This window comes from Phlebotomus papatasi, chromosome 3, assembly GCF_024763615.1.
Source record: "Phlebotomus papatasi isolate M1 chromosome 3, Ppap_2.1, whole genome shotgun sequence".
Lineage (NCBI taxonomy): Eukaryota > Metazoa > Arthropoda > Insecta > Diptera > Psychodidae > Phlebotomus > Phlebotomus papatasi.
Genome location: NC_077224.1, coordinates 6,235,253 through 6,262,117, shown reverse-complemented (window position 1 = coordinate 6,262,117; position 26,865 = coordinate 6,235,253). Strand labels below are relative to the sequence as shown.

The following is a 26,865-nucleotide window of genomic DNA, read 5'->3' as shown; positions in this document are numbered from 1 at the left end:
GATGATAATTTATAGAGATTTCTTTTTACAATTTCTTCTTCATTTCTTTTTTTTAATATGAGACTATCTTACAGATGAATCGTCATCGTTCTACCTTTTTTTTTGTTAATGCGAGAATCACAACAAAATTTTTCTTTTTTTCATTTATTTAGAACAGGCCTGAAGGAGGCAATAAGATTTTTTCTCCTAAATTCATTTAATTCCTTAGTCGTTTCTTTTTCTATACTATTTACAGATTTTTTTTGTTTGAAAAATTTTTCTATTGATTTAGACAAGAAGGTGAAAGTTCATTTAGAATGGGTATACATCTAACAATTTTTCTTTTCACTTTTTTTAAATTTATATTCCCAAAAAAGAAAAACATAATGGGAAATTTATTTAAATAGTTGTTTAGATGAGAAAAATATGGCTTTTATCTCTCTTTGGAAAAGGAAAAAATATACTAGAATATTTTGTCCTTTGATAGAATATTTTTTTTATTAAAAGAAAAAACAACAAATTTAATATATCCTCTTTTCATTTCTACTCATCAAATTGTAGTTTAAATACTTTTTCGTAATTTTTTTTTCTGCAAAGGCCACGTAAATACTTGTGGGAAAAACTACGGTAAATATTGTTAATAGTTCTTTCAAAAATTGTTTGTGGATCTCTCATTTGAAATGTTTATGGAGCTTTTTTTTCACTGTGGGGAGAGAAAATGTTTACATGGAGGGATTGCAAACATTTTTCGTCTATTGTAAGATTATAAGCAAAGAATTTACTGAGACAAATACAGCACAGAAAATGCGAGCTTTGCTAGAAATGATACTTTTATCTTTTTTTTTTATAAAACTGCATTTGTAAAATTCTTTTAATATAGCTTTTTTGTTACGGATATCTCCCGATGAATATTTTTCTCATAAATTTTCTTAAAGGGAGAGACACTTCATCAATTTTAACATAAAATTTCGATGAATATATCAATTCACTATCATTGTGATTCAAATGATAATCTCATATCAACACGCATAATTAATACATTTTCAATTTTCTTGGCAGAATTGATTTAATTTACATAATATTAAGGCCACACGATAATCCTCATTTATATACAAATTCACATTACATCGTACTTACAAATAGTTTTATTATACTTTACATTACCTTAATCCATAAGCACACACGATAATTCATTTTTTTTTCTTTCGTTTTAAATCACTATGCAAAATACATTTTTTTCTCACTTTCTGAGATTGCAAAATCCCTCATGATATTAATTCATATCAATTTATCATCTAGAGAAATATCAATTGAAAATGCATAATGCAAATATACTCGTTCTTCTGTCATCAATGCACTTTGTCAATTCACTAACAAGGTGGCTCAATTCGTTGGAAAAATATTTAAGATATTCAACATAGAGAAATTAATATAGCAATATTACTAAATGAAAATTCTAATCTACAAGTCAAATGAGAAAAGTTCCTTTATCTTCTCATTTTTCCTCTGCATATAAATTTCAATAATTCCTCTCAATTAATAATTTTTTGATTTATTTAGTTTGAAATTTCTATTTTGCAATTTAGCAGCATTTAATAAAATTCTTTTAAACTTTTATATCCTTTGATGAGCCATTTTTGATATTCCTTTTTATTAATTCTAATTTTAATAATAAAAAGAATTTTCTAAATTTCCTACACAGACAAAAATTTTTTGTAAAAATGTTGGTAAATGTTTGTGAAATCCTATGGCAGACTTACGAAATGTTCGTAAATCGTATAACCCTCAAACAAGTTCGTAAAAATTTATAATTTTTTCACAAACTGGCCTCAATTCTGAGACCAAAATCAAGATCAAAATTTGAATCTGTCAAATATTTCCAAAATCAAGATTTCGCATTCTGACGCAAAGCATTTATGGAACTTAAAATGTCTTAACTAAGAACTAAGATTTCAAGATTTTCCACACTTAACGAAACGTCACATCTGACAAATATCTTCATTTCTCTGTTGAATTTGTTGAAATTTCGTAATATAGGCCTCAATTCTGAGACCAAGATTAAGATCAAAATTTCAAGCTGTCAAATATTTCCAAAATCAAAATTTCGTATTCTGATGCGAAGTAATTATGGAACTTAAAATGTCTTAGCTAAGAATCAAGATTTCAAGATTTTCCAGACTTAACGAAACGTAATTTCTGACAAATATCTTCATTTCTTTGCCGAATTTATTGAAATTTTGCCATATACATTAGAAAAAAAATTACAGGTTGTATTAAATAATATATGACAGAATATTATCGGGAATAAAAGAAGTGAACACAAAACTTGTGACATGTGATAAACCCTAAAATGCTTATTCAAGATGTGATTCTTTTGCAGGTATTTTCACGGTCTTGTACTTCGAAACGTACATCTAGAAATACGTACCATTACGATTAAATTACAAGATCAAATATAGCATTTTTTATAGTCATTTTCTCTTTTTGTATCATCTCTTATTCAAATATTCCTCATCATAAACAATTTCTGCATGAAACTCTTAAAATTATTACTATCTTGAAAATTCCAAGCACCTCCGAGAGGTTCTTGGAATTATTTCAAGAAAACAAGAAATCTAGAAATATTGGTTCCAGAATTGCAAATATTGATATCCACACGGTTTGTGTCTTGGATTTCAAGATTCCAAGACATTTGACAGATTTGACATCTTGGTCTTGAATTTTTTGATTTCAGAATACCAAAATCTTGAAATTTTCTTGATCTTGATCTTGGTCTCAGAATTGAGGCCATTGTTCGTAACATGATCACTTGACGAGCATTTTTTGTACTTTTGCAAACATTTGTTCGTAACACTGAGAGAAATCCGAAAAAGTTAAAATAACATTCCGGAAATGCCTATTTTACCCTGCAGTATTGATCCGAAATCGGTGAAAATATTATGCTTTTTAGGTGTATTATGGATTAAATATATCCTTTTCTTGTTAATTTTACACTTAAAAAGATGTAAAATTAACATTAAAAAATGTTTTACACCTAAAAAAATGTTAAATTTATGATGAAAAACAGCTTATCGCACTCCCGTTTTTTCTTCAGTGAATATTATGCTTTTTAGGAGTATTAGGGGTTAAAGTAAACCGTTTTTCATGTTATTTTTACCCTTAAAAAATGTAAAATTAACATTAAAAATGTTGATATACTTTTGAACCTAAAAACTGTTAAAGTTATGAGGAAGATGAGTTAATCGCACTCCCGTTTTTTCTCAGTGAAATGTTCGTAAACACACAAAAAATGTTCGTAAAATTTTGTCATTTGTTGGCAAATGTTCATCAGGCAAACAAAATTTACGAACGAATGACATAATTTTACGAAAATTGTTTTTTGTTTACGAACATTTACGAACAATTGTTTGTAATAGTACAAGAAAGTTCGTCAAGTGATCATGTTACGAACTGAGTTTGTGAAAAATAATACAAATTTTTCGAAATTGTTTGTGGGTTATACGATTTACTAGCATTTTGTAACTCTCTCATATTAATTCTAACATTTGTTACGAACATTTTTACAAAATATATTTTTCTCTGTAAGTGACTATTTTGAAAAATGTGATACCTAACCTCAAAAAAATACCAAAAATAAAATTTCTGAACCCAACCAAACGAATCTCATTACTGTTTATTTTATATTAAATTCGCAAATTTTCTAATTATTAACAATAAAAATTGAATTTTGAATAATTAGCTCGTACAATACATCATTGCCCCTTAACCCGAGACACTTTCCTCTCTATAGAACTTTTAATGTCATCGAAATCCTTGATTGGCTAAAGTATTAAAAGCTTTAAATGCTTTTAAGCTTTAGCCAATCACAGAATACAATGGACCCTAAATATTTTATAGGATTGAATATTGGATAAAACTACCCAAGAAACATTTTTTCATACATCTCAAATTCTTGAGTTAAACCAACCGTGGTTCATATTTGAGAAACTTGACCATACTTCGCTTCTTGGGTAAATACACAAAACTAAATCAGCTTAAATTTTTTCTGTTTAAAGCTGTAAGTTAAATCTCAGCATTGCTATGTGTCTCTGTGATTTCATAATTTTATAAATAATTTCTTTACGCATAGAAGTGTTCCACGATCTAACCTAAAAAAAAATTGAAGGTTAGAATCAGATTCCTATGAAAAGCCAGAGTAGTATTACCAATTCTTCCTTCTTAGATTAAAATATTCTGAGCACATAATATTGGATATTTCAAACATTTTTTTGTTCCTGCAACTGTATTAAGTCTTTACCTCAAAAACGCTTTTTGAGGTTAGGGTTTAAGTTTAATTTGAGACATTTTAATGAGGAAAGTGTTCCGACCTGATTCAAATTTCTTAGAAAAAAATGTAGCTCGTATTTTGAGGTTAGTACAACCGTTACAATATAACCTCACATTCCACAGAAAATTTCATGAAATATTTATAAATTCGATTTGTCATTTTATTTTTCTCGCTGTCTGAACCAATTTCAACTGTAAAAATAATTCCAAATGGATATTTTATCTTCCAGTTTTTGAGGTTAGATACAGCATAACCTTATATTTCAAAATAGTCAATTTTCGTAAAAATTGCATTTTTGATAGAATTTTGACGTTTTTGTCTAATGACCTCTACACAGCAATTTTTTGTCAATAATTGCTTTTTTGAAGGAAATTTCCTGCAGCGTTGTAGGGGGAAACGTCAAATTTCTGTCAAAAACGAAATGACAGAAATTTGACATTTCCCCCTACAAAGCTGCAGGGAATTTCCTTCAAAAAGGCGATTTTTGACAAAAATTGCTCCCAATGTGTAGAGGCCATAAAGCACTTCAGGCGATTTCTTTCAAAAAGCAATTTTTGACGAAAATTTATCATAATGTATAGACGCTTTTAACCAAATTCGCTTTTAACCGATTTGACTGTCCTGTGTTTAATGAAATCATTATCTAATCCGAAAAAATCAGACTACAGTAGACTCTCGCTAATTCGGCTCTTTTAAGATCGGGTTACTTTTTAATTCGGGCGGCAGTTAAATTCGAAAATAGTTTGTTGACATTTTTCAAGTTCGATTATGATTATCAAATGAAGAAAATATGCTCAAATTTGTTATGATTTGTCTTAGCTTTGATGTGATTTTGCATTATTAAGTGGTTTTCATGCAAACTGTAATGTAAACTCAATATGAGATATGCAAATGAATAAAAAATCGTTGCATTACAAAAAAATTGACGCCCGAATTTCTCTCTAATTCGGTTGACATTTCGGTCCCAAATGCACGAATTTGAGAATCTACTGTATCTTTGCGCTTAGATCATTTATTAGACATTTTGCCAATAAACAATTCGAAGTGAGTGCCACTAGTGGTTTGAGAAACTTTGGTTTTTTAGAAAAACTCTAAGGTAAAAGACAACTTTTAATTGCGTACCTTAATATAAAAAACGTCTTATAAACTTGAGATATAACCTAAGAATCGTATTTGAAACAAAAACGTGACGTGAACACTGAACACAATAAATTTGGATTTGTAAACATCTTTTAGAAAAAAACACTTGCAAGAGTGAGCGAGATAAACGACAACAGACCTAGATGTCATTCACTCTGGCTGAAATGTCAAAAATATGTTTACAAAACAAAAGTTATCGTGCGTTGGGCATTATTCCAATCACGCAATCACTTTTGTGAATATGATTTTGACGTTTCAGAGACAGTTGAGAGACATTTAGTTCTAGTCATCTCGCTCACTCTCACAAACAATTTCGAAAACATGTTTATGCCCAACGCACAATAACTTTTGTAAACGTGTGTTTTTGACATTTTAGTGAGAGTGAATGAAATCTAGATCTAGTCATCTCGCTCACTCTCACAGAAAATTTTGAAAATATGTTTACAAATAAAAGTTATTGTGTGATGGACATTATGACCAACGCACAATAAATTTTATTTTGTAAATATATTTTTGACATTTCAATGAGAGTGAATGAAACAGAGAACTAATCATCTCGCTCTCTCTCATAGTAAATTTTGAAAACATGTTTACAAACAAAAGTTATTCTGGGTTTTTCATTACAAAACAAAATTTATTGTATTCACCTTTTTCACGTCACTATTGACATAAATTGAGAAGCTGAAAGAAATTTATTTCGAGGCTGAAAAATTTTAAAGATATCCATAAGGAACATTCAATTAATAAATTTCACGTCATTTTCTTTAATAAAAAATTGTGAAAATTACAATGGAAAAAAATTCACAAGAATTCTTGGTCATTAAATAAATTTTCAAATACAATATCTCTCACCGTTTATGCTTAATTCATCCCATTGATGTTTGGAGTGAGCCACCTTGTAACCTTTCACTGTCGTTGATGTTACATATTTGCACCTTTTTTTCTGTTAAATTCTTAGAGCACTAAAGTCTTAGGGAGAAAGAGGGGGACCTTACAAGTAGACCTTTGTATTGTCTTTGACACATAATTTAAACCACTTTACTTTGGCTCTTGGGCCATCATCACATGATGCCCTCGGGCCGGGCTTAGACGTGCGTCGCAAGGGCGCCTGTCTTCTTGAGGTTCCCATTAGCAGGCAAGATGAACTGGCCTGAGGGGCTGGCAGAGACCTGGGTGGGCAGGAGGGTGGTGGTGCTACCACTACCCAGGCTCCCTACACTGCCCAGACTGATTCCGCTAGAGCCTGAGGTGGTGGTTGTGGGCGGGGTGGCCTGGGAGATCCGGGTGGCAGCATTGTAGGGCGGAGGCGCCGGAGTGGCCGCTGGATTGGCCGTACTGGGCGGCGGTAGAGGTGGGAGGGAGGCATTCGATGTACGCAGATATGGATTGCCGTACGTCGCACTGTATCGCGGATCTATGCTCAGGCCATTCTGCAGAAGGGATTGCCCTGCAAAATTAGAACATTGCACAAGTTAGTGTAATTACTTCACACGGTGCCCCAGAGTATTTGACTGTACGGCCATAATTACAATCATACCGCGATCTGAAGGTATTGCTAATGCATTTATTTGAAATTCTAACATTTCAAAACCAGAAAACAACTTTGGCAAATAATGTCAGAATTTCATTTGGTGTGTTCGTGACCTTTTCCCGTGATTCCTTCATTGCTGAATGAATCGTGCATGAATCAAAAGAGCTTTTTTTTTAATTCACCGTGAATGAACACGGAAAGGTCATAATTTCCACTAAACACCAATATGAGCTTATCTTAACTAGACATAATTTATAGTTTTCGTAAAATGTTGCGAGAAAGGGCTGCAAATGATCCGATTTAGGGGGCATTGTAGTATAATGACCAGCGCACAATAACTTTTGTTTGTAAACATGTTTTCAAAATTTCCTATGAGGGAGAGCGAGATACTAGATCTCGATTTCATTCACTCTCATTGAAATGTCAAAAACATGTTTACTAAACAAAAGTTATTGTGCGTTAGGCATAATGCTCAACGCACAATAACTTTTGTTTTGTAAACATGTTTTTGACATTTCAGTGTCAGTGAATGAAAGCTAGATCTAGTCATCTCGCTCACTCTCATAAGAAATTTTGAAAACATTTACAAACAAAAGTTATTGTGCGCTAGGTATAATGACCAGCGCACAATAGCCTTTATTTGTAAACATGTTTTCAAAATTTCCCATGAGAATGAGCGAGATGACTAGATCTAGGTCCTACTCATTCTTATTGAAATGTCGAAAATATGTTTACAAAACAAAAGTTATTGTGCGTTGGGCATAATGCCCAATGCACACTGACTTTTGTTTGTACACATGTTTTCAAAATTTTCTATAACAGCGGGCAACACTTCACTCCTTTCATTGAAATGTCAAAAAATATTTACAAAAAAAAGTTACACTAGGAATTATGCCCAACGTACAATAACTTTTGTTTAGTAAACATGTTTTTGACATTTTAATGACTGTGAGTGAGATCTAGAACTAGTCATCTCGGTCATTCTCATGGGATAATTTTGAAAACATGTTCACAAACAAAAGTTATTATGCATTTGTCATAACGCCGAATGCACAATAACTTTTGTTAAGTAAACATGTTTTCGGAACTACCTATGAGAGTGAGAGAGATAACTAGATTTAGATCTCTTTCACTGTCACTGATATATAAAAAATACGTTTAAGGAACAAAAGCCACTCTTCATTGGACATATATAATAGTATATTCAATAATATTTAGCTCTTGACATTATTATTTTTTTCAATCTCTATTAAAAAAAATCAATGAAAACGAATAAAATCAATGCAGTATTTTTTTTAATAAAATAAAACTGAGTTTAAATTAAAAATAGCTGATATTCCTCTAGTCAAAAAATTGTATATTTTGAATTACCTACATGCTACATATATAATTTAATTTTTAAATGAAAAACCCACGAACGATTATCCCAAATTATTTTTAATTCCAACAAAATTAAAAAAAACATTATACAATAAAAAAGAGTCATTTATGAAAGAATAAACACGAGAATATATATAGGAATTTTTTTTTAAAACGAAATGGAAATATAATAAAGCTGAATTGATAATGATTTTGATATTGCAGGTTGCATCAAGTGCATTTAACATCAGAGAATGTGTTTTGTGCAACAAAATTTGAAATTTTGAAATGAAAAGTCATTTTTATTGTTACTGCTGAAAATCGACGGAGGATGTAGTCTATCTAAATCCATATGCAGGGGCATGACATTTCCCATGTTTCCCATATGTTTTTTAGCGTGCCGAAAAAACTTTTGAGTTTATTGGCTGTTTTCTGTAATTGTAGAATGAATTAGAAAAAAATACTAATGCAAAACAAAAGCCAATTTAATAACGAAGAGACAACCGAAAACCCTAAATTGGCCACTTACGTAGTTTTGGAGATATCTCGTGAAATGTGTACGAAAACAGGAAAAAAATTACACTAAAACCAGTCACATTTTTCAGAACTAATGTCACCCCCTGTCTATATGCATATTTTCTATAGTTGAAATTTGTATCACAATCTCTCAATGAGTCTTGCTTCGATAACATTTCGCGAATATGCAGCTTTTTGTAACCGACGTAATGCCCTAGACAGACTTACGGATTAAGCCGAGAGACGGCTTAGACGGGCTTCAGACCTAAGTCTTAGCTATATGGCTTAACTTCTTTTATTTCTTATCAGTCAAGGTTTTTTTTGGGAAAATATTCAATTCAATTCAATTCAATTTATTTAATTTAAAATAGGACAAACTGTCCTCTGTACAAGATTGGTCCTATACAATAAAGTAAGGTAAATTAGGAGCCTGCAGAGGCCACATGACTTAGGATAAGCCCCCTCTTTCGCTCTCTGGGCAAAGTAATATGACTTAGGATTGAACATTATGGGTAAATGATCTAATTAATTCTGAAAAAATGAAAAAAATTTGTTACGATTTTGAAATTTGAGACTTTCGGGAACTGGGCTAAACCACAGGTCTGAAACCGGCCTTAGTGGGAAAGTTTTGGGAATGTATTCAAATTATTATTTTGATTATAATAACGTTAAGTCATCTCTCGGTTTCAGTCGTAGGTGTTTCCAGCACATAAATCTCTTTTTCTGTAGGACTAGTAGAGACTAAACGGTTAGAGATAGGGACCAATAAGTCGATAGGATTAGTAATACAAGCTTCCCATCCTTGAAAACCGTTTTTTGAGAGATTTTTAAAAAAACATTCAAACTAGTTTTTATTTCGATTTTCGGACACAAAAAGGCAAAAGAGTCTCAGAACTTTGGAAAACGGAACTGTATGGTTTTGTAATAGGTAATGAAACTGGTGTGATGAGTTGATTATAAAAATTCCGGTGATCACCAGTGAGAGTTTTCTTCACCTCAAGACTAAAACACCTTTTTAATCTTGCCCAGAGCTTTCGGTCCGGATATGGACCTTCTTCAGTGGTCCATATCCGGTGAGAATTAAGTGAAATCATTATTTTGATTCTATTTACGTTAAGCTGTCTCCCGGCTTAAGTCGTAAGTGTGTCTACAGCATTATGTACTGAACAGACCTACGGTTTGAGCCGAGAGACAGCTTAATGAAATTACAATCAAAATAATAATTATACTGCATTCCCATTAGTTTCCCACTGAACTGTCTCTCAGCTCAAGCCGTAAGTCTGTCTAACGCATTATGAAAAGAGGTCCTTTGAAGACCTAACGCGCTGCCTCAAAATATTTGCCATTATCTTTACAAACAACCGGACAAACGGACAACCGAATCAAATAAACAAACAGCGTGTCATCATTTTTTTTTTTTAGAACTTTAGAATTGTAAAATTCCACCCAAATATAATCCTTTTGGGGGATGGAAAGGAGATTGCTCAAAACTAAGAGATTACAGATACTGTTCTCTCTGTAAAATTCAAGCAATAAAATAAGTTCACGAAACTTGAATGGGCATATATAATGTTTATTGTTTGTTGAAGTTAAATGTAAACTTTTCAACTTTTGTTTGCCTCAGTAAGATCTCGCATTGGAGCATTGAAACTCCACTTAAACCATCATCATTTTGGTTGAAAGTTTAGTATTTGCTAACTCAGCATATGTATGAAGATTAGATGGAAAATGCATGGGTAGTCCACTGGGAAAAATATTTTCTATAAACTGTGTACGGACAAATCATGGACATTTGATGTGAAATTGAATGAAAACATTATTCTTTGAAAATTTGAATAACAAAGCAGCAATCAGCCGCTTTAAAGGTTTAAGCATTTTCCCTGGGCTGAGCTTTTTTGGGGGGAAGCAATGGTAGATGGTATGGGTGTTTGTTGTGGGAGGGTGGCGAATATTCATAGTTTTGCATATGGGTATGAACTATAAACACCTCATTGTGTGACTCCCTACACTTTGCTGCCACACATTCCATGGTTCAGTGTTGGATGTTTGATGCCCTAGAAGGGGTAGTGGTTGTGACCAATTTTGAAAGTGTGCTTGTTGTACCACTTTCAGCTGACTCAACAAGGACTTTTGCCAAACACCGGCAGAGGCCAAAGTCGTTTCTCATCTGTTAGCTTTAATCCTTTTATATAATGCCAGCTATTGTTATCTTTCGATTTTGTCAAACATCCTTAATCAACGTAATATTTACAGAGTTAGTAGCTTGAATATCCTTAAAACCGAAAGCGATTCCCGATCAAAAACGGTCTGGCCTAATATGTTAGCTTACTGATACGCAACTTTAACGAATTTTTTTTTCGTTTTTAAACCTTTCTAAAATGTTTCCCAATTAGAACATTTATCAAGTTGTGAGTTATGAGGCGGTTTAACGCAATTGTAATCAAAATAATGATTAGATTATATTTCTATCAGTTTCTGACTAATCCGTCTCTTGATTTAAAGGGTTACATGGGTCTCTCAGGTCAAAAAAATAATTTTTTTTTTATTTTTTATTTTATAGTATAACATTTTAAAAATATTTTCTGAGAATTTTAAGGCAGTCTACTCGGAGGTAGCGCATATTGTTTTAAAACTTTAAACGCGTTTTTCTGAAAACACCGTTTTACAATGCGGTAGTCAAGATTACTCAGAGTCTATTGAACTGATCTTTTTGAAATTTTGCATAATAGTTTTGAGGAGTATTATATCTACTGTTTGAACGAAGGATTTGCACTTCCTTTAATCAGAACCATTTTTACAATACAAAATGTGTTGAAAAATAGGATAAAATTCATACTTTTTTTACAAAACTTTTGCCAAAAATCCAAATTTTGTTTTTCAAAAATCCTTCGTTCATCCAGGGGTTCAACTAATCCTCTAACAGAGTCTGTTTTTTGAGGAATGGTTCCGAAAATCAGCTACTAACGGTCGAATTTTTAAAATTTTTCAATTTTTTTTTAAATTTTGTTCTAAAGCTACTCTTTCATATCACAAAAGTTGGAATTTCTAAAATGTTTTCTACACAATAAATTATTATCAGAAATTAGGCTTATTTTTGACATGAGAGACCCATGACCCACATGACCCCATGACCTTTAAGAAAAGAAACGGCTTAGTTATTGGTAAATCGATTCGAATTTAGTCGAATCTATTTTCTGGCCCTAATTACGTTAAGTCGTTTCTCAGCTTAAGTCGTAAGTGTGTCTTTGATAATCTAGTTTGGTAAATAAATAATTTAGTAATTATGCATTTCTAGAGTACTTCGAAGATTATTTAATTGACGTTTTATTCTTTTAATCATTTTCCGATACCGTTGCCTCAATGCTAAATTGGATTGTAAGAAATTCCGAGTAGTACTCTATATTCCGGTGGCAGCCAAAATTCCGAAAGCCAAAATCCCGAAAACCAAAATCCCGAACGCCAAAATTTCGAAATGGCCAAAATCCTGAAAGCCAAAATCTCGAAAGCCGATTTCAGGACTCTTCTTTTCGAAGTTTTGGTTACAATCTGGTGATTTTTATACATTGTTATAGGGTGGAATCACCACTGCTCGCCAGTGCCCCACTTTTCGCCACTTATACTGAAATCGCTATTTTTCGCGATTTGTAAAATAAATGAGCCACAAAGTTATTTGTATTTTTACTGCTGCTACTTATAGAGTCCGAAATATAATAATTATTCGTTTTGGATTGACGATTTAGAGCATTTTGTAGAGCAATATTCTAAGCAAATACATCGAATCCAATACTTCTTACCAAATATACTATAAGTGTCATCAAATTTTCATCAAGCAAAATGCACCTTTTTGGATATATAATTTGTCTATTGGGTATTTAAATACACTTGTGGAATAGATAAAATATGTAATTACTTAATTAATATTCCATTTTATAGTATTTTTATATAAAAATGAGGCATGGCGAAAAGTGGTAATATTTTGGAATGATTTTACCACCTGTCGCCATTTCTTTTCAATAGGCGACGCTAACTTCACTTCGTAGATTCTCAGTTGTCAAATCTGCATTGTTTACTTTCTGAAATGGTCCTATACTTTGATATCTCAAATAAAAGCGAAGAAAAATCATTTAAAGTTGGTAATTATAAATTGATCATGAGGAAAAGGAAATTCTGAATGTATTCTTTTTATAACATTGCCTAAAATAATCGAGTTTGAACTTTTTCAAATGACTGGCGAGAAATGGTTACAAAACTGGCGAAAAGTGGTAAAAAGTGGCGACGAAGTAGTTATTTTTGCATTGTTAATAAAAATCAGTTTTTTTTTTAAATAGTCCAGGGTTAAATTGGAGGACTATTGTTTCCACGAATCTGCAGCCAAAACATCTATGTAACTTTGTGTCAAATTTGAGCTATCTTGTAATAAAGGTTCAAAAGGTACAATAAAATTAATTCTTATTTTGCCTAAATTTTTGAAGGAATGGCGTTCTCTACCTAGGAGCGGTGCTCCACTAGGCTGACTCTTATATCCTCACTCAATAATGCTTCTCAAAAAGGACATTCTATCATTATGTTTCGAATAAGTTTTTTTTTCTTTTCTTTTCTTTTTTGTTGCTTTTGCTTTGCTTTTCTTGTTACTTTTCTTCTCTTTTTCTTTGAACTGTTTATTTTTTTTGTTCTCACTTTATCAAACATCATTGTAAGAGGGGAAAACCCTATTATGTTTGATTTAAATAAATGAATGAATGAATAAACATGGCGATAAGTGGTTACTCCACCCTAGTGTAAGTTTTTTTTAATTATTTAAATATGTTCTAAACGTTCTTGTCCTTTCCTAAACGGTTAAATATTTGTAAATTCATCAAGTACTTTTTGAAATAATTTAATTACTGAATTCAAATAATATCTGATAAATACGGATTTTCACTAAAAGAATCACAACTACGATAAGCTAATTTACTTCATAACTATCTTTCCCTTCTATCATTTTGTGCTAAAACATACAAGATATGAGGATGCGGGTATAGATGGGATATGTACTCACCGAGAAAACCATTGGGTAGCGAATTCAGACTATTCTGGACACTCGGTAGTCCATTATCTTGGCGAAGCTCTGTCGTTCTATGACGATTCAAACTGAAATTGCCACCAGTTGGCAATTGGCCGTTCATGGCAGCGCTCGATGTTCTAATTGCTGTTAGAGTCTGCGGTGGTGGACTGTAATCTCGTGCATAATCCACATAAGGTACATAGCCATTGTTGTTCTGGCCAGACTTCAACTGTTGCAAGTGCCCCAATGGATCCGTGTAATCTCCGGAGTACCTATAAATAAACATTACTCGATTTTAAGGAGAGGCCACAAATTCCAGCACCAAGTGTGCATTTCCAAGATAACGCGGCATTATTAATGGGAAATGCATCCGGTTAACCCTTGTGGCAGCAGATAGACGATGTTCGAATTGTTATTTCCCCCTCCAAACCCAAATAATTAACTCTGAATTACAAGTTTTCACAATTGATTTGTGTTACGTATTGAGTTGTACTTTTGCCGTATAAATCTTTACACAAATTAATAATTATTTTACCTGAATTATATACGAAACATAAATTCAATATATTATCGACATAATCTAAATTTAGACTGTTTAAATTTATAGTTTTGCTTAAGGATTATTCGAAGAATAGTGTGAATATTAAAATCAGATTATTAAAACATTGAAGGACGATTGAGACATGAGTTAACTTTAAGAAAATCTTTTTAATAAATGCGAATAGAAAGGAAAACATTCTTTATGTAAAATATATAAGAAATAGGGAGAAAGTTAAAGGAAAATAGCTTAGAATGACTTATTTCAATTATTCAAAGTCTGAAAACCGTATTTCTTTGGTGAGAATTTTTTAAACTTATATTTTTTTACCAAAACAAATTAAGAGAACTAATTGAAAAGATTTTCTCAAATGAAAAATTAAGAATTTACAAAAGCAACTGTATAAATTAATGATTAAAAATCGATACACTACTTTCAGTACTTCCACAATTTTCATACGAAAAGTATCTAAAACTTTGAACATTTCGGAAGTGTTTTAAAAATCATTCAGTTGGCACACAAAATTTAAAGCGATAATAAAGCCTTTATATTTAATAATATTAAAATATTAATAATAAATAAATCGGATAGTATTTTAAACAAAATGGCAATTTTAATTTCTCTAATCGAAATCAGATAGAAATAATTGGATAATAATAATAATTGGATCTAGATTATTATATAATTGATTTTTTTTTTTGGAAAATTTGTGATAGAAATTGGTATCCTGATTTTGTATATTTTTTAAGGCGGCGACTTTTTGGTCAGTAAAAAATAAAATTTGGTCAGTAAAAAATTAAATTCGGTCAGTAAAAAGTCAAATTTGGTCAGTAAAAAATAAAATTTGGTCAGTATAAAAAAAATCGGTCAATAAAAAATCAAATTCGGTCGGAGAAAAGTCAAATTTGGTGGGTAGAAAATCAAATTTGGTCAGTGAAAAATCAAATTTTATCGATGAAAAATATAATTTGGTCGATGAAGTCAAATTTGATCAGTAAAAAATCAAATTTCGTCGGTGAAATAAAAAAAATGGTCACTAAAAAATAAAGAATCTGGTCAGTAAAAAATCAAATTTTATAAGCAAATACTTTGGTCGTTAAATTTTCAAGGTCAATTTTTAAGGTTTAAAACTTTAAATTGACTTTTAAGATTGATTTACATTTTGCAATTAATCCAGAACTGAAAATCTTTAAGTCTAATGGCTCAGGCACACCTTTTCAATTAGGAAAATTTTCTAAAGTCGAAATTGGAATCTTTCTCCGTTCTTAAAGTTTTTGAATATGACTATCTCATTCTCTCTCATTCTTCTTCCTTTAAACATCAGTCGAAATTCAACTTAGGTCAATCAAATTTGGTGTGCGAAAGAATGAGATAGTCATATGCAAAACATCTGGGAAAGAAAAGGTTTCGAATTTCTACTCTATGAAATATTCCTGATCTAAAAGGTGTGCCGGAGCCATTAGAAAGGAACAAGTGGATCTGAAATTTAGGTAACTGAGTAAAGGGCATTAATTGATCGATTGAATTTAACTAAATCGAAAATGAGTGTACGTATGTACTACTAACAAGAGGTAACTTATTCACATTTTCATTGACAAGGGTTTCTGGTTTCTCGGGCTTCGTCCCACTTTTTTAGGTTTCCTCGGTTTTGCAAAACTTTTTTAGGGCTTCTTGGGTTTTTCCATCCTGGAAATATAAGTTATTTTTTCTCTGACAAACCCTACTCCCAAAGGAGCTTGTTTTTAGGTGTGATTCCTTCTAGTTTTTTTAAAGTTAAAGTTTTTTACTGACCATATTTAATTTTTTACTAACCAAATTTGACTTTTTACCGAGCAAATTTATTTTTTTTACTGATTTTTTAAAGTTTTTTACTGATCATATTTAATTTTTAGTGACTGAATTTGATTTTTTACTGACCAATATTTAATTTTTTACTGACCAATTTGAATTTTTTACTGACGAAAAAGATTTTGCCATTTTTTAACAATGCCATGTAATAAAATTTATCGAAATGAAATTTTATATGTCACTATTTTGTGTAAAAATAAATGCAATTGATAAAAATTAAAAAAATTCATAAGCAGCAAATTTAAACCCTGTAACTGCTAAAAAAATATCCCTAAATTTACTTTTAATAACAAAAATAAACAAAAGGAGAAAAGAAAAATTAAAAAAAAACGAAAGAAGGTTTTGTGATATTTTTAATTGTTTTTAACTTGTTATTTCAAAACTTAAACTTAATTTATATATTTGATTTTATTAAAAAAATAAAAATTAAATTAAAGATTTTTAAATAAAATTTTCGAAATTTTGGTATTGTCAATTATTATTAAACTTATACGATTTTAAGTAAATGAGAAACATTTTTTTAAAGTTAAAATTGAAAAAAAAACTTTAGGGTAAATTAAGCTACTCCAAATGGAAACGTCATTGTTTTCACTTTCCCTTGTCTCCATTTAGATTAATATGTTTCCAATAGCAGCATTTTGCACTCGTATACTTTTCTTGTATTTGAGAAGTTTTAAAATTATATTTAAAGAATTTTCACTAAACAGTAACATTCTAGAAGAGTCAAGGAGCAAATTTATGTAATTCTCTTCAGAAAATATATGAACATAATATGTTGAATCTTCTGTCAACGTTAAAGCGTCTGGAAATGGTTTTGAATTAGGGCATTTACCTTATATTAATTAAAATTTTATTAAGGTGATTTTGAAAAAAAGTAATCTAAAGTTCTCTGTCTATCAGATGCAGTTTTAATATCCGGAATATAGTCTTTTGTAATTTTAAAGGACAGACTCACCTGTAATCGTTGGGGATCTTGACGGGACCGGCAAGAGGGACCCCACCCCCTCCTGCCGAAGCCGTTTGAGTTGATCCCAGAATGTTGGCTGCTAATCTCGTGGCGATACTGTCGGATCCTGAACACGTTTCTGAATAATCCGGTTCGCACGATCCAGACCGAATGTCAACTTTGAGGTCACTGATATTGGATGAGCGGTCACTTTCTTTGCAACCCTTCTCCGAGATATGGTGCTCAGGAATAACATCAGCAGGTGGTAGCTTTTTCTTGCCTCGCTTGAGGAAGATGCAGAGGAAGATGACGACGAGAATTGTTATCGCCACCGAAAGTCCCACACACACGATAATTATTAGGGATGGTGCTATCGTTTCTGCATGATGACAATTCAATTAGTCACGTAGTGTGGCATGGGCGAATGTGGTACAGAGGGTGGAATATACTTACGTGGAAGGAGGTCAATTTCCAAAACATCATTGCCATAGTCATTGACAACGGTGCAATTGTAGCGACCAAAGTGGCGGGATTGGCTTTCACGGATTATCAGGGTAGATTTAATGCCTTCGGGCAGAGGATCCTCGAGAATTGAGAAATCCTGGTCGTTGCTCGTGTTGATTTCTCGCCCATTGAACGTCCACGAGACGTGCCGGGCCTTTGGCACGGAAAATGCTACACACTCCAGACGTGCATTATCACCCACAATGCCATGTTGACGCTGGGGGGATGATATCACCGGAGGCCCCTTTAGGTACACTGTAGCCTCGGCTCCAATCTCCGGGAAGCCCATTACGCTTGCCTTGCAGTAGTACCGACCGGCGGTCTCCTGTGTCACTGTTGTCGTGAAATTCGATGAAGTTCGAACGACCTGAGGACGAAAGTGAAGCTTGTTCCCATCAATAAATGTTACCCGTCGACTTTAGGGATGGTGGGTGATTGTAAAAGGGGTGTGTGATAAGCCAGAAGGAAAGTGTGAAAAAATTTTGAAGTTTATCTCTACAGAAGAATCAGCTCAAAGGATGAATGCCATTTCAATTTTCTGTGATACTCTGTCGATTCTCATTCACCAAACACTTTTTCAAACCAAAAAAAATAAAGAACTTTTATTCAAGTAGAACATCCCTTTAGTATTAGCGGAAACAGGGGTAGAATTAAATACACTGAGAGAAATCCGAAAAAGTTAAAATAACATTCCGGAAATGCTAATTTTACCCTGTAGTATTGATCCGAAAACGGTGTAAATATTACCCTTTTTATGTGTATTGGGGGTTAAAGTTACCCTTTCTCATGTTAATTTTACCCTTAAAAAGGTGTAAAATTAACATTAAAAAATGTTGATATATTTTTACACTTAAAAAGTGTTAAAGTTAAGAGGAAAAAAAGTTAATCGCACCCTCTTTTTTCTCACTGTTGGAATATAATTAAGTCGTGAGTCATTTTAGTTTGTCTTTGAAGGAATTATTGAGTGAAATAATTCAGGCATTTTTTCATAACATAACTAAAAAGAAATAGTCTAATTACAGCCTCGACATTCCCTTATTACTTTACACTTATTACACTTACACATTATGCTTACACAAAAAAATACTCATGTTTTGTGTAAAGTTACTCAGATATGTACTTAAAAATGTGACGTCTAAAATGTGTAATATAAATTCTATGCAATGGTAAACTGTATAATTAGACTGAAAATTTTCAACTGTTTACACAGTTTTGTAAATTGTTTGTAAAGACAAGTTACTTTTGTAAGATTACACAGAAAATCATGGTAAAACAGCCAAATATCTTACTGTCATGCTGTAATTTAATTTTTTTTGTATAGCAATATTGTGTAATCAATAAAATGTCATGCTTTTTTCTGGTAAGTTAGTGGTGCAAAATGTGAGCCAATATTCAATTTTTACACAAAAAGAAATAGTGTATTTTTACGGATATTTTCATTTGAAATTGTTTCTCTATCCTCGTTTTCCATGTTATACAATATTTTTGTCCTATTCTGCGCATTACACGATTATGTAATAGTACACAGAAAGTACACAAATTACACTTTTGTGTATGGGAAAGTTTTACACATTTTTGTTTTTGTGTATAAACCATTCATTCATTCATTCATTTTCAACCGCTTATCCCTATAAACCATAATTAAATGAATCTGGTAATAACAAACATAAGGAATCAGAATGGGTCAAGTTCCCGATTCCCTAAATAAGTGGGTTTATTGGGAACTATGTGAGCTCACCGTGAGCATCCCGGAGTATCCAAGAGTTTTCTAGAAAAAATATTTGGGGTCTCGAGATTCCACATAGGTTCCCTGGTTCGAGTTCTCCAAAATGAGTTTTCCCTTGGAGTAACTCATGGGCCATCAGAATGGTTTGAATTCCCGGTTCCCTAAAAAATATTAGGGTTCTCTAGATTCCACAAAAAAATTGTATAGGTTCCCAGGTTACCAGGAGTTCCTGAAAAATATAGGTACCCTAGGTTTCCTTATTCAAGTTTCTCTAAATAAATTTTCCTTTGGGGTTACTCATGGGCTATCAGAATGGTTTGAATTACCGGTTCCCTAAAAAATATGATGGATCTCTAGGTTCCGAAAAAAAATTGAATAGGTTCCCAGGTTATCGGGAGTTCCTGAAAAATATAGGCACCCCAGGTTTCCTTATTCAAGTTTCCCGAAATAATTTTTTTTTAGGTGACTCAGGAGCTATCAGAATTGTTGGAATTTCCAGTTCCCTAAAAAATATGACAGTTCTCTAGGTTCCGCAAAAAAACTGTATAGGTTCCCAGGTTACCAGAAGTTCCTGAAAAATATAGGTACCCCAGGTTTCCTTATTCAAGTTTCCCGAAATAAATTTTTCTTTGTGTGACTCATGAGCTATCAGAATGGTTTGAATTCCCAGTTTCCTAAAAAATATGAGGGTTCTTTAGGTTCCGCAAAAAATTGTATAGGTTCCCAGTTTACCCGGATTCTCAGAAAAATATAGGTACCCCAGGTTTCCTTATTTAAGTTTCCCGAAATAAATTTTCTTTGGGGTGACTCATGAGCTATCAGAATAGTTTGAATTCCCGTTTTCCTAAAATCTGGATGGGTTCTCTGGGTTTCCTAAAAGATGTTAGGATTCTCCAGGTTCCCCGAAAAACTGTATGGGTTCCCGGGTTCTTCGTGTTCCCTGAAAAATGTGATGGTCCTCCAAGTTCACCAAAAATTCTGTAGGTTCCCCAGATTCCCTGAAAAATGTGAAGGCTCTCTAGGTTCTCCGAAGAATTTTATGGGTTTCCATTTTCCATGTTTCCCGGATTACCTGAAAAATGTATGAATATCCCGGAACACTCTTGGACAATAATTAATTGTTCCAAAAATAAAGATTTTTTAAGGCCGTATAAAAATGAATCTACTCCAGTTTCCCCTAGAAAACTAGGAATTTCACTCTCAATATCATTTTGAAAATTAATTCTATTTTAAAAGCTGCTTTTGTGGTTTATTGATTTGAAATTTAGGGGAAGTGAGTATAGTTTCAATATATTCAAATGGCCAATAAAATTGTTTAAAATCGAGTTTAATGTTCCTGGTTATTTTAGCAGTTATTGTGTGGCATTCATGGATGTAGCTGACCTTCTGCTATGTGACATGTTCTGAGGAAACTTACTCGATCTGCCGGATCATGAATCCAGACAATATCCGGAGGTGGATTTCCGTCCACATCACAGAACAGTGACACCTCCGTGCCAATATCAGCTTCCACGGACTTTGGTCGTGTCCTAAACACAGGTCCGTCTGTACAAAGGAAGAGAAAGAGGGAGTGTGAGTTAGGCAAATGATGAGTTTGCCAATTAATTATGGTGCCATCCACGCAATATCCCTATGGCATGTGATGTTTACAATATAAACACAATTGACGATGATGGACTGGGTTAAACCAAATCCCCATCCAATTTTGGGGTGGCACTTTGTGAGAAATGCAAATCAATTGGTTAGTAGCTCTATAGGACACTTACAGCTAATATCCAGAGTTTCGCTCTCCTCGCTCTTTCCCACGGCATTGTGGACCTCACATTTAACAATGGCATCGTGGAACTTGCGCGTGATGTTGTGGATTAGCTGCAAATGGGTTTGCAATAAAAGAGAAATAGCCATGAATCCTATAGAAACGGCCTGTCCTGATTGAAATGCTATTATACTACTTTACCATTTCGGTGGTATAGTCGCCCACCACAAGCTCATCGTTGATGTACCATCGATACGTCAGATCGCTGGGATTGGCATCCGCGTGACAGGACAATCGTACTTCCGCTCCCTCAGGTATCCTACCACCCGCCAGTGCCCCTCCAATCACAGAAACAGACACTTTTGGTGCATATTTCACCTGCAAAAAGCATCCACGTGGTCAACCAACAGTCACACTTTCAATCCATCCAACTGTAGCATTTCATTGAGGGATTTAAACTAATTTAAAGTCCCAGTGATTTAATCAGTATTTCGCAATTCCATTCAAAATTGGCACAATTGGTTTCCACAGAGGGATTTTAGGCTTAAAACTCCGAAATTTATTCTGCCTTTGATTAAAAATCAGTTCTTCTTGGTTTTGCATACTCAATTAAAAATTATCAAAGTTTCACTATATTTCAATTAGCAATAAAGCTATGATTTCTCTCAATTTTATTTTCAAATTTCAACTCTGGAATATCGAATGAAAGAATCTTTATGTTTTATAATCCACAAATTACCAGATTAATTGTGAATCAAAATTATAATTCACTTTTTAGTGGTAGGGGAAAGTACCCACCTTTCGAACGTTCATGCCTTCGAATAATGTGAATTTTGTTTTAGTTTTAGTTTAGTAAATCTCTTACGAAAAGCAAATGAAATTCACATTATTCGAAGACATGAACGTTCGAAGGTAAAGCACTTTCACCTAATGGCTCCGGCACAAATTTCAAATCAAGAAAATTTCACAAAGTAAAAATTCACTTCTCTTTCTTTCTCAGAAAAATTTGTATATGTCTATCTTACTCTTTCGGATTCAAAATTGGACTGAACTAAATTTAATTTAGTGCGATGTCCAAAAGAAGAAGAAGAGTGCGAAAGAGTAGGGTAGAGATTTGCAAAGCTTTTAAGATAGAAAGAGATGTGAATTTCCGTTTTATAAAATTTTCCTGATAAAGGTGTGCCGAAGGCATAAGTATTACAACGCGGCATTGTATAAATGAGCAGTAAAAAGTTAAAATTGAGCAGTAAAAATATTGAAACAGTGATATTATCGTCCAAATTTTGCCAAAGGGAAAATGAAGGGCTTTTTATTCTAATTGCAACAATTTTAAATGTTAATGGTACTGGCACACCTTTTCAATTGAGTGAATTTTAATCGAATGAAATTCTAACCTTTTACTCTTTCAAACTGAAATCAGATGTAGCTGTCCCTTTCTGTCAAATACAAATTCAAATTGAAAATGAAATTGAAATTCCAATTTTCATTTGACAGAAAGAGACTAATACAGCTTATTTTAGTTTAGAAGTGTAAGAAGTAAAATTTCAATCGATTGAAATTCACTCAATTGAAAAGGTGTGCCAGCGGCATAAATATATAAATTAAACCAATTTTTTGCAAAGATTTAAGTTTTTACTGACCATAATTATTTATTTTACTGCTCATTTTTAAATTTTTATGGCTCCGGCACATCTTTTAGATCAAGATAATTTCATGAAATCAAAATTCACTATCCTTTTCATACTCAAACGTTTCGTATAAGTTTCTCTTACCCTTTCGCTCTCAAAATTATGTCGAATTAAATTGAATTTGGTGTGATGCTTAAAAGAAGAAGAAGAGTGCGAAAGAATGGGATGGACTTATGCAAAAAGTTTGGGAATGAAAGGGGCCTGAATTTCGATTTTATGAAATTTTCCTGGTGTAAAAGGTGTGCCGAAGTCATTACTGCCCATTTTGAATTTTTTACTGCTCATTTGCTTTTTGCCTTACAATGCTAATTTCCGGATAAACCTGTTTGGAAATTTTAAGATTGATAATCGGGTAATTATGCAATTCAAAAATTGTCTGAAAATTATTGATTTATATATTTTTATTATTATTATGGCTCCGCCATATCTTTTAAGTCAGAAAAATTTCATAAGTCGAAATTTGGATCCCTTTCTTTCTTACACGTTTTACATATTCTATCTCATTCTTTCGCGCTCTTCTTCTTTTAAAGAAGAAGAGTGTGAAAGAATGAGATAGACATAGTTATGCAAAGCGTGTGAAAAAGAAAGGATTGTGAATTTTGATTCCATGAGATTTCCTCGATCTAAAAGGTGTGCCGGAGCCATTATAATTAATTCTTTATTTTTACTTGATATTCTGTGTTAAGAGTCTCACGTGAACTTTAAATTGGTTTATTGTGAATTCTATGTTGTCCAGATTTCCCAATTATTCACTCTTTAACATCCTCAGTAAGCTTCCGACAGAAGTAATTTTAAACCACGCCCCTTTAAATAGCTGTTGCTAAATAACGTTAATATTTTCGTATTTTAATAAATATTTTGTATATCCATTAAATGTCAAATTAAGTTATTTTTTGCTAAATTAATGTACTAGTCTGTTAAGGGTTTGGAAGACCGTAAATAAGAATACTATGCCGAAGAAAATAGGATTGATAAGCGTTCGCAACGGATCATGTTGGAAGTGAAACTGAACCTTTAAAAACTTTCAAAAACTTAAACGTTAAGCCAAGTACATAAAACTAATAAATAGTTAAATAAAAGCTTTCTATGCACAAACAGCCGTTGATTTTCGAAAAATTTGAACTGAATTCCGAAATTTCAAAGGTAGACCTTTTGCGAATTCGAACTAGCGCAAGGCGGCGTAGAGTTATAAAAATGTATGAAATTTCACAATAAGAAATTATTAAATGAGTTTTTCAGTGATTATAAAAGGGTGTAATATGAGTCTCTCAAATCTGAATCTCAGAAATTCGAACGATACGATGGTTGAATTCAAAATGTCAATTGTGGGGTTATGTTAAAAAAAATTAGTATTTTGGATGATTGAAAATCATATTTCTGTGTTGTTTCTTGAATATTTACATACATTATGAGCGAATAAAATGAAAAAAAAGTTCGTCACTAGGAAGATTCGTGCGAAAGTAATACTGGCTTCAGACTGGAAGTTTAGTCCAGTTCCCGAAGGTCTCAAAAATCTAAATAACAGACAATTTTGTTGATTTTTCAAAATCTAATGGACAATTTTCACTTAATATCCAATTCTATGTAAGATTTTTCTAAAAAGTCTCTTCTGATAAGAAATTAGAGGATTTAAACTATTTGGCTAAGCCTCAGGTCTGAAGCCTCCATAAAGGTGTTTGATTCAAAGTACAATTTAATTTCACATAAATTTCGTTACTTTTGAAAATATCGTTCGAATTTAGAAAGTGAGAAATGCCAAAAATACCCCCAGAGCGTTCGAATTTGCAAGACTCTACCGCACAATCAGAATTCTTACGTGCGATTATAACCTTAGCTGAGATTCTTTACAATCTTTTTGCTCGTCTTTGAAGTGGCTTTGTATCTTCGAAATGTTATTACTGAACAGGGCCAATATAGGCCTTGCTTCTTCGATTTTCTCCAAAAGAAAAGTGAAGACTGACACATGTTGACACTTGAGGTATTTCGAAATTCGAAAGTAAAATATTTCAGTGAATATCTGGACGAAAGAAGTAAAAATGCATTTTCTTTGGTTTTCGAAATCGACTTTCGAACATTTTCGAAAGTCCACACGAAATGGTTACTCCAAAATTTAGGTGTCATAACATGGTTTTTAGGTATTTATTTATTATAACAATTTTAACTGAGGATGGTGAAGTGTAATACAATTTTAAAATTGAAAAAATAAAAAAATAAAACTCTTATTATAAAAAGTTAAACCTTCAATCTGACGACTGCATGACTTGCAAATTTTACTTAAAATAAGTTATTCAATAATTTTACTTAATAATTTAAATTTTCAATATAGACAAAAAATAAAATTAAAATTTGTTAATGAAATTAAATTATTGATAGCAAAATTGTAAACGTTCATTTTGTCATTTTATTCGAAATTGAAATTAATTAAAAGCTTTTAAAGTCCATCAGAATCTTTCAAAGGGAATAATTGAAAAATCCTTGAATTTTAAAGGTGAAGCTACCAAAGTCATATATTTTCTAGTTGATTCAGTGTGAATTAAAATTCATGAGGAGTGGTATTTGCGCATTTAGCGGTTCACCCCTCTAGGCAGGTACATACCTCCAATTTCAATTTAGCCGCTCGATATGTTCGATCGGCGGTATTTTGCGCTTGGCACGTGAATGTTGTATTATGATGCTCCTTCTTCGGTGTCAATTTCAACACAGATTTCGCTGTGTAGCGCCTCGAATCCGGCAATGGTTCCTTCATGTAATCTATTCCGGTTGTAAGTACATTTCCCAAGCCATCAATCCATGTAATCTAAATATTTCAGAGAAAGAGTGAGAGAGAGAGACATGGGAATAGTACTCGAAATGAGAATGATGAGCCACAAATTTGCTACATATATATAGGATTGTATAAATATCGACGTGAGCGGAAATTCTTATCACAAGGATGGAGAATTTCTCTCATGTACAACTTGATGGATGTTTGTTAGGGGTAAAAGTTCAATTACCTCGGCCGCAGGTTTTCCCCCAATGGAAATGCACTCTAATTCGATTTCACGATCCTCAGTGGTCACCATAAAATCACCTTGAATTATTTTTGGTGGTTCTGGTGGCACCAGAATTGTCAGTGTGGCAAAACGTGAACGTATTCCCAATTGACCTACCGACAAAACATGAAGTAATATTATTTGGTGAAGGGGATTTTTGGGGATGGGTGTTCAGTGGATGAATTGTCTCACCGTCTGCTCCTGGTCCAACTTGGCACTGATACTTGGCGTCATCGTCCAGCATAACGGGATAGATGTCAAGGGAATAGTCTCCCTCCTCGTCACTGCCCACCATTGAGTACCGATCGAATCCACTGAGATTTCGATGTGTGCCCAGTCCAAAGTCATCCTTGGTCCACTGAAGCATGCCAACTTTGTCGATCACGCGACATGGCAGCGTCACGCGTGATCCAACAATTGCCGTCTGATCCTGTGGTTCCATTGCAAATCTCTGTCCATGGGATTGGCCATTTGTGCCTATCTTCGCACCACTGACCGTCCGCAGCAGCAGCAGCAACAACAGGATCATACCACAGGATGTCCTAACATACCTCTCACGTTCGGTTACAATCATCTTGTTGGCTCACTAAAAAGCTCTCCACTTTCGTTGATTCTCGAAATACTAACGTCTCTAGACAAAAATCTGCCTCTGCGTTGAATCTGTAAGAAAAGTAATCAAAAAGGAAACCAAATTAAAAACTTGTGGAATTAAAATTTCCATCCTAGAACTATTTTATTTTACAGTAAAATTGCAGAAAGTAGATGTTGTTCGAATGATTGTACGAAGTGAACTGAGAAGATAATTTAATAAGTTCATTCTCGGAAGCCTTTAAAAGAAATACCGTTGAGACTGATAAAACGAGATTGGAATTATTTTTCGTTTTTTTTCTTTAAATTACACCAAGGACCATTTAAAATCTCTAAAGACTCT

The 26,865-nt window shown here is 32.8% G+C and overlaps 1 protein-coding gene across 3 annotated transcripts; it reads right to left on the bottom strand.

Moving 5' to 3' along the window:
* Positions 1-26,772, bottom strand: LOC129806567 (irregular chiasm C-roughest protein-like). 3 transcript variants are annotated; one of them, XR_008752179.1, is made up of 12 exons: positions 26,677-26,772; positions 26,127-26,594; positions 25,896-26,047; positions 25,499-25,699; positions 21,416-21,592; positions 21,225-21,327; positions 20,876-21,003; positions 17,682-18,099; positions 17,238-17,607; positions 13,891-14,168; positions 6,299-6,893; positions 1-1,349 (listed from the first exon to the last, which is right to left on the bottom strand). XR_008752179.1 is itself a non-coding variant. In XM_055855246.1 (11 exons), exons 2-11 carry the CDS (start codon positions 26,506-26,508, stop codon positions 6,532-6,534), a joined length of 2,571 nt encoding a protein of 856 aa, XP_055711221.1. In that variant the 5' UTR covers positions 26,509-26,594; positions 26,677-26,772; the 3' UTR covers positions 6,181-6,531. The 3 variants fall into 3 exon arrangements, 1 of the variants encoding a protein (XP_055711221.1); XR_008752180.1 differs by having other exon boundaries at positions 1-1,274; XM_055855246.1 differs by lacking the exon at positions 1-1,349 and having other exon boundaries at positions 6,181-6,893.
* Between the last annotated feature and the right edge of the window lie 93 nt (positions 26,773-26,865).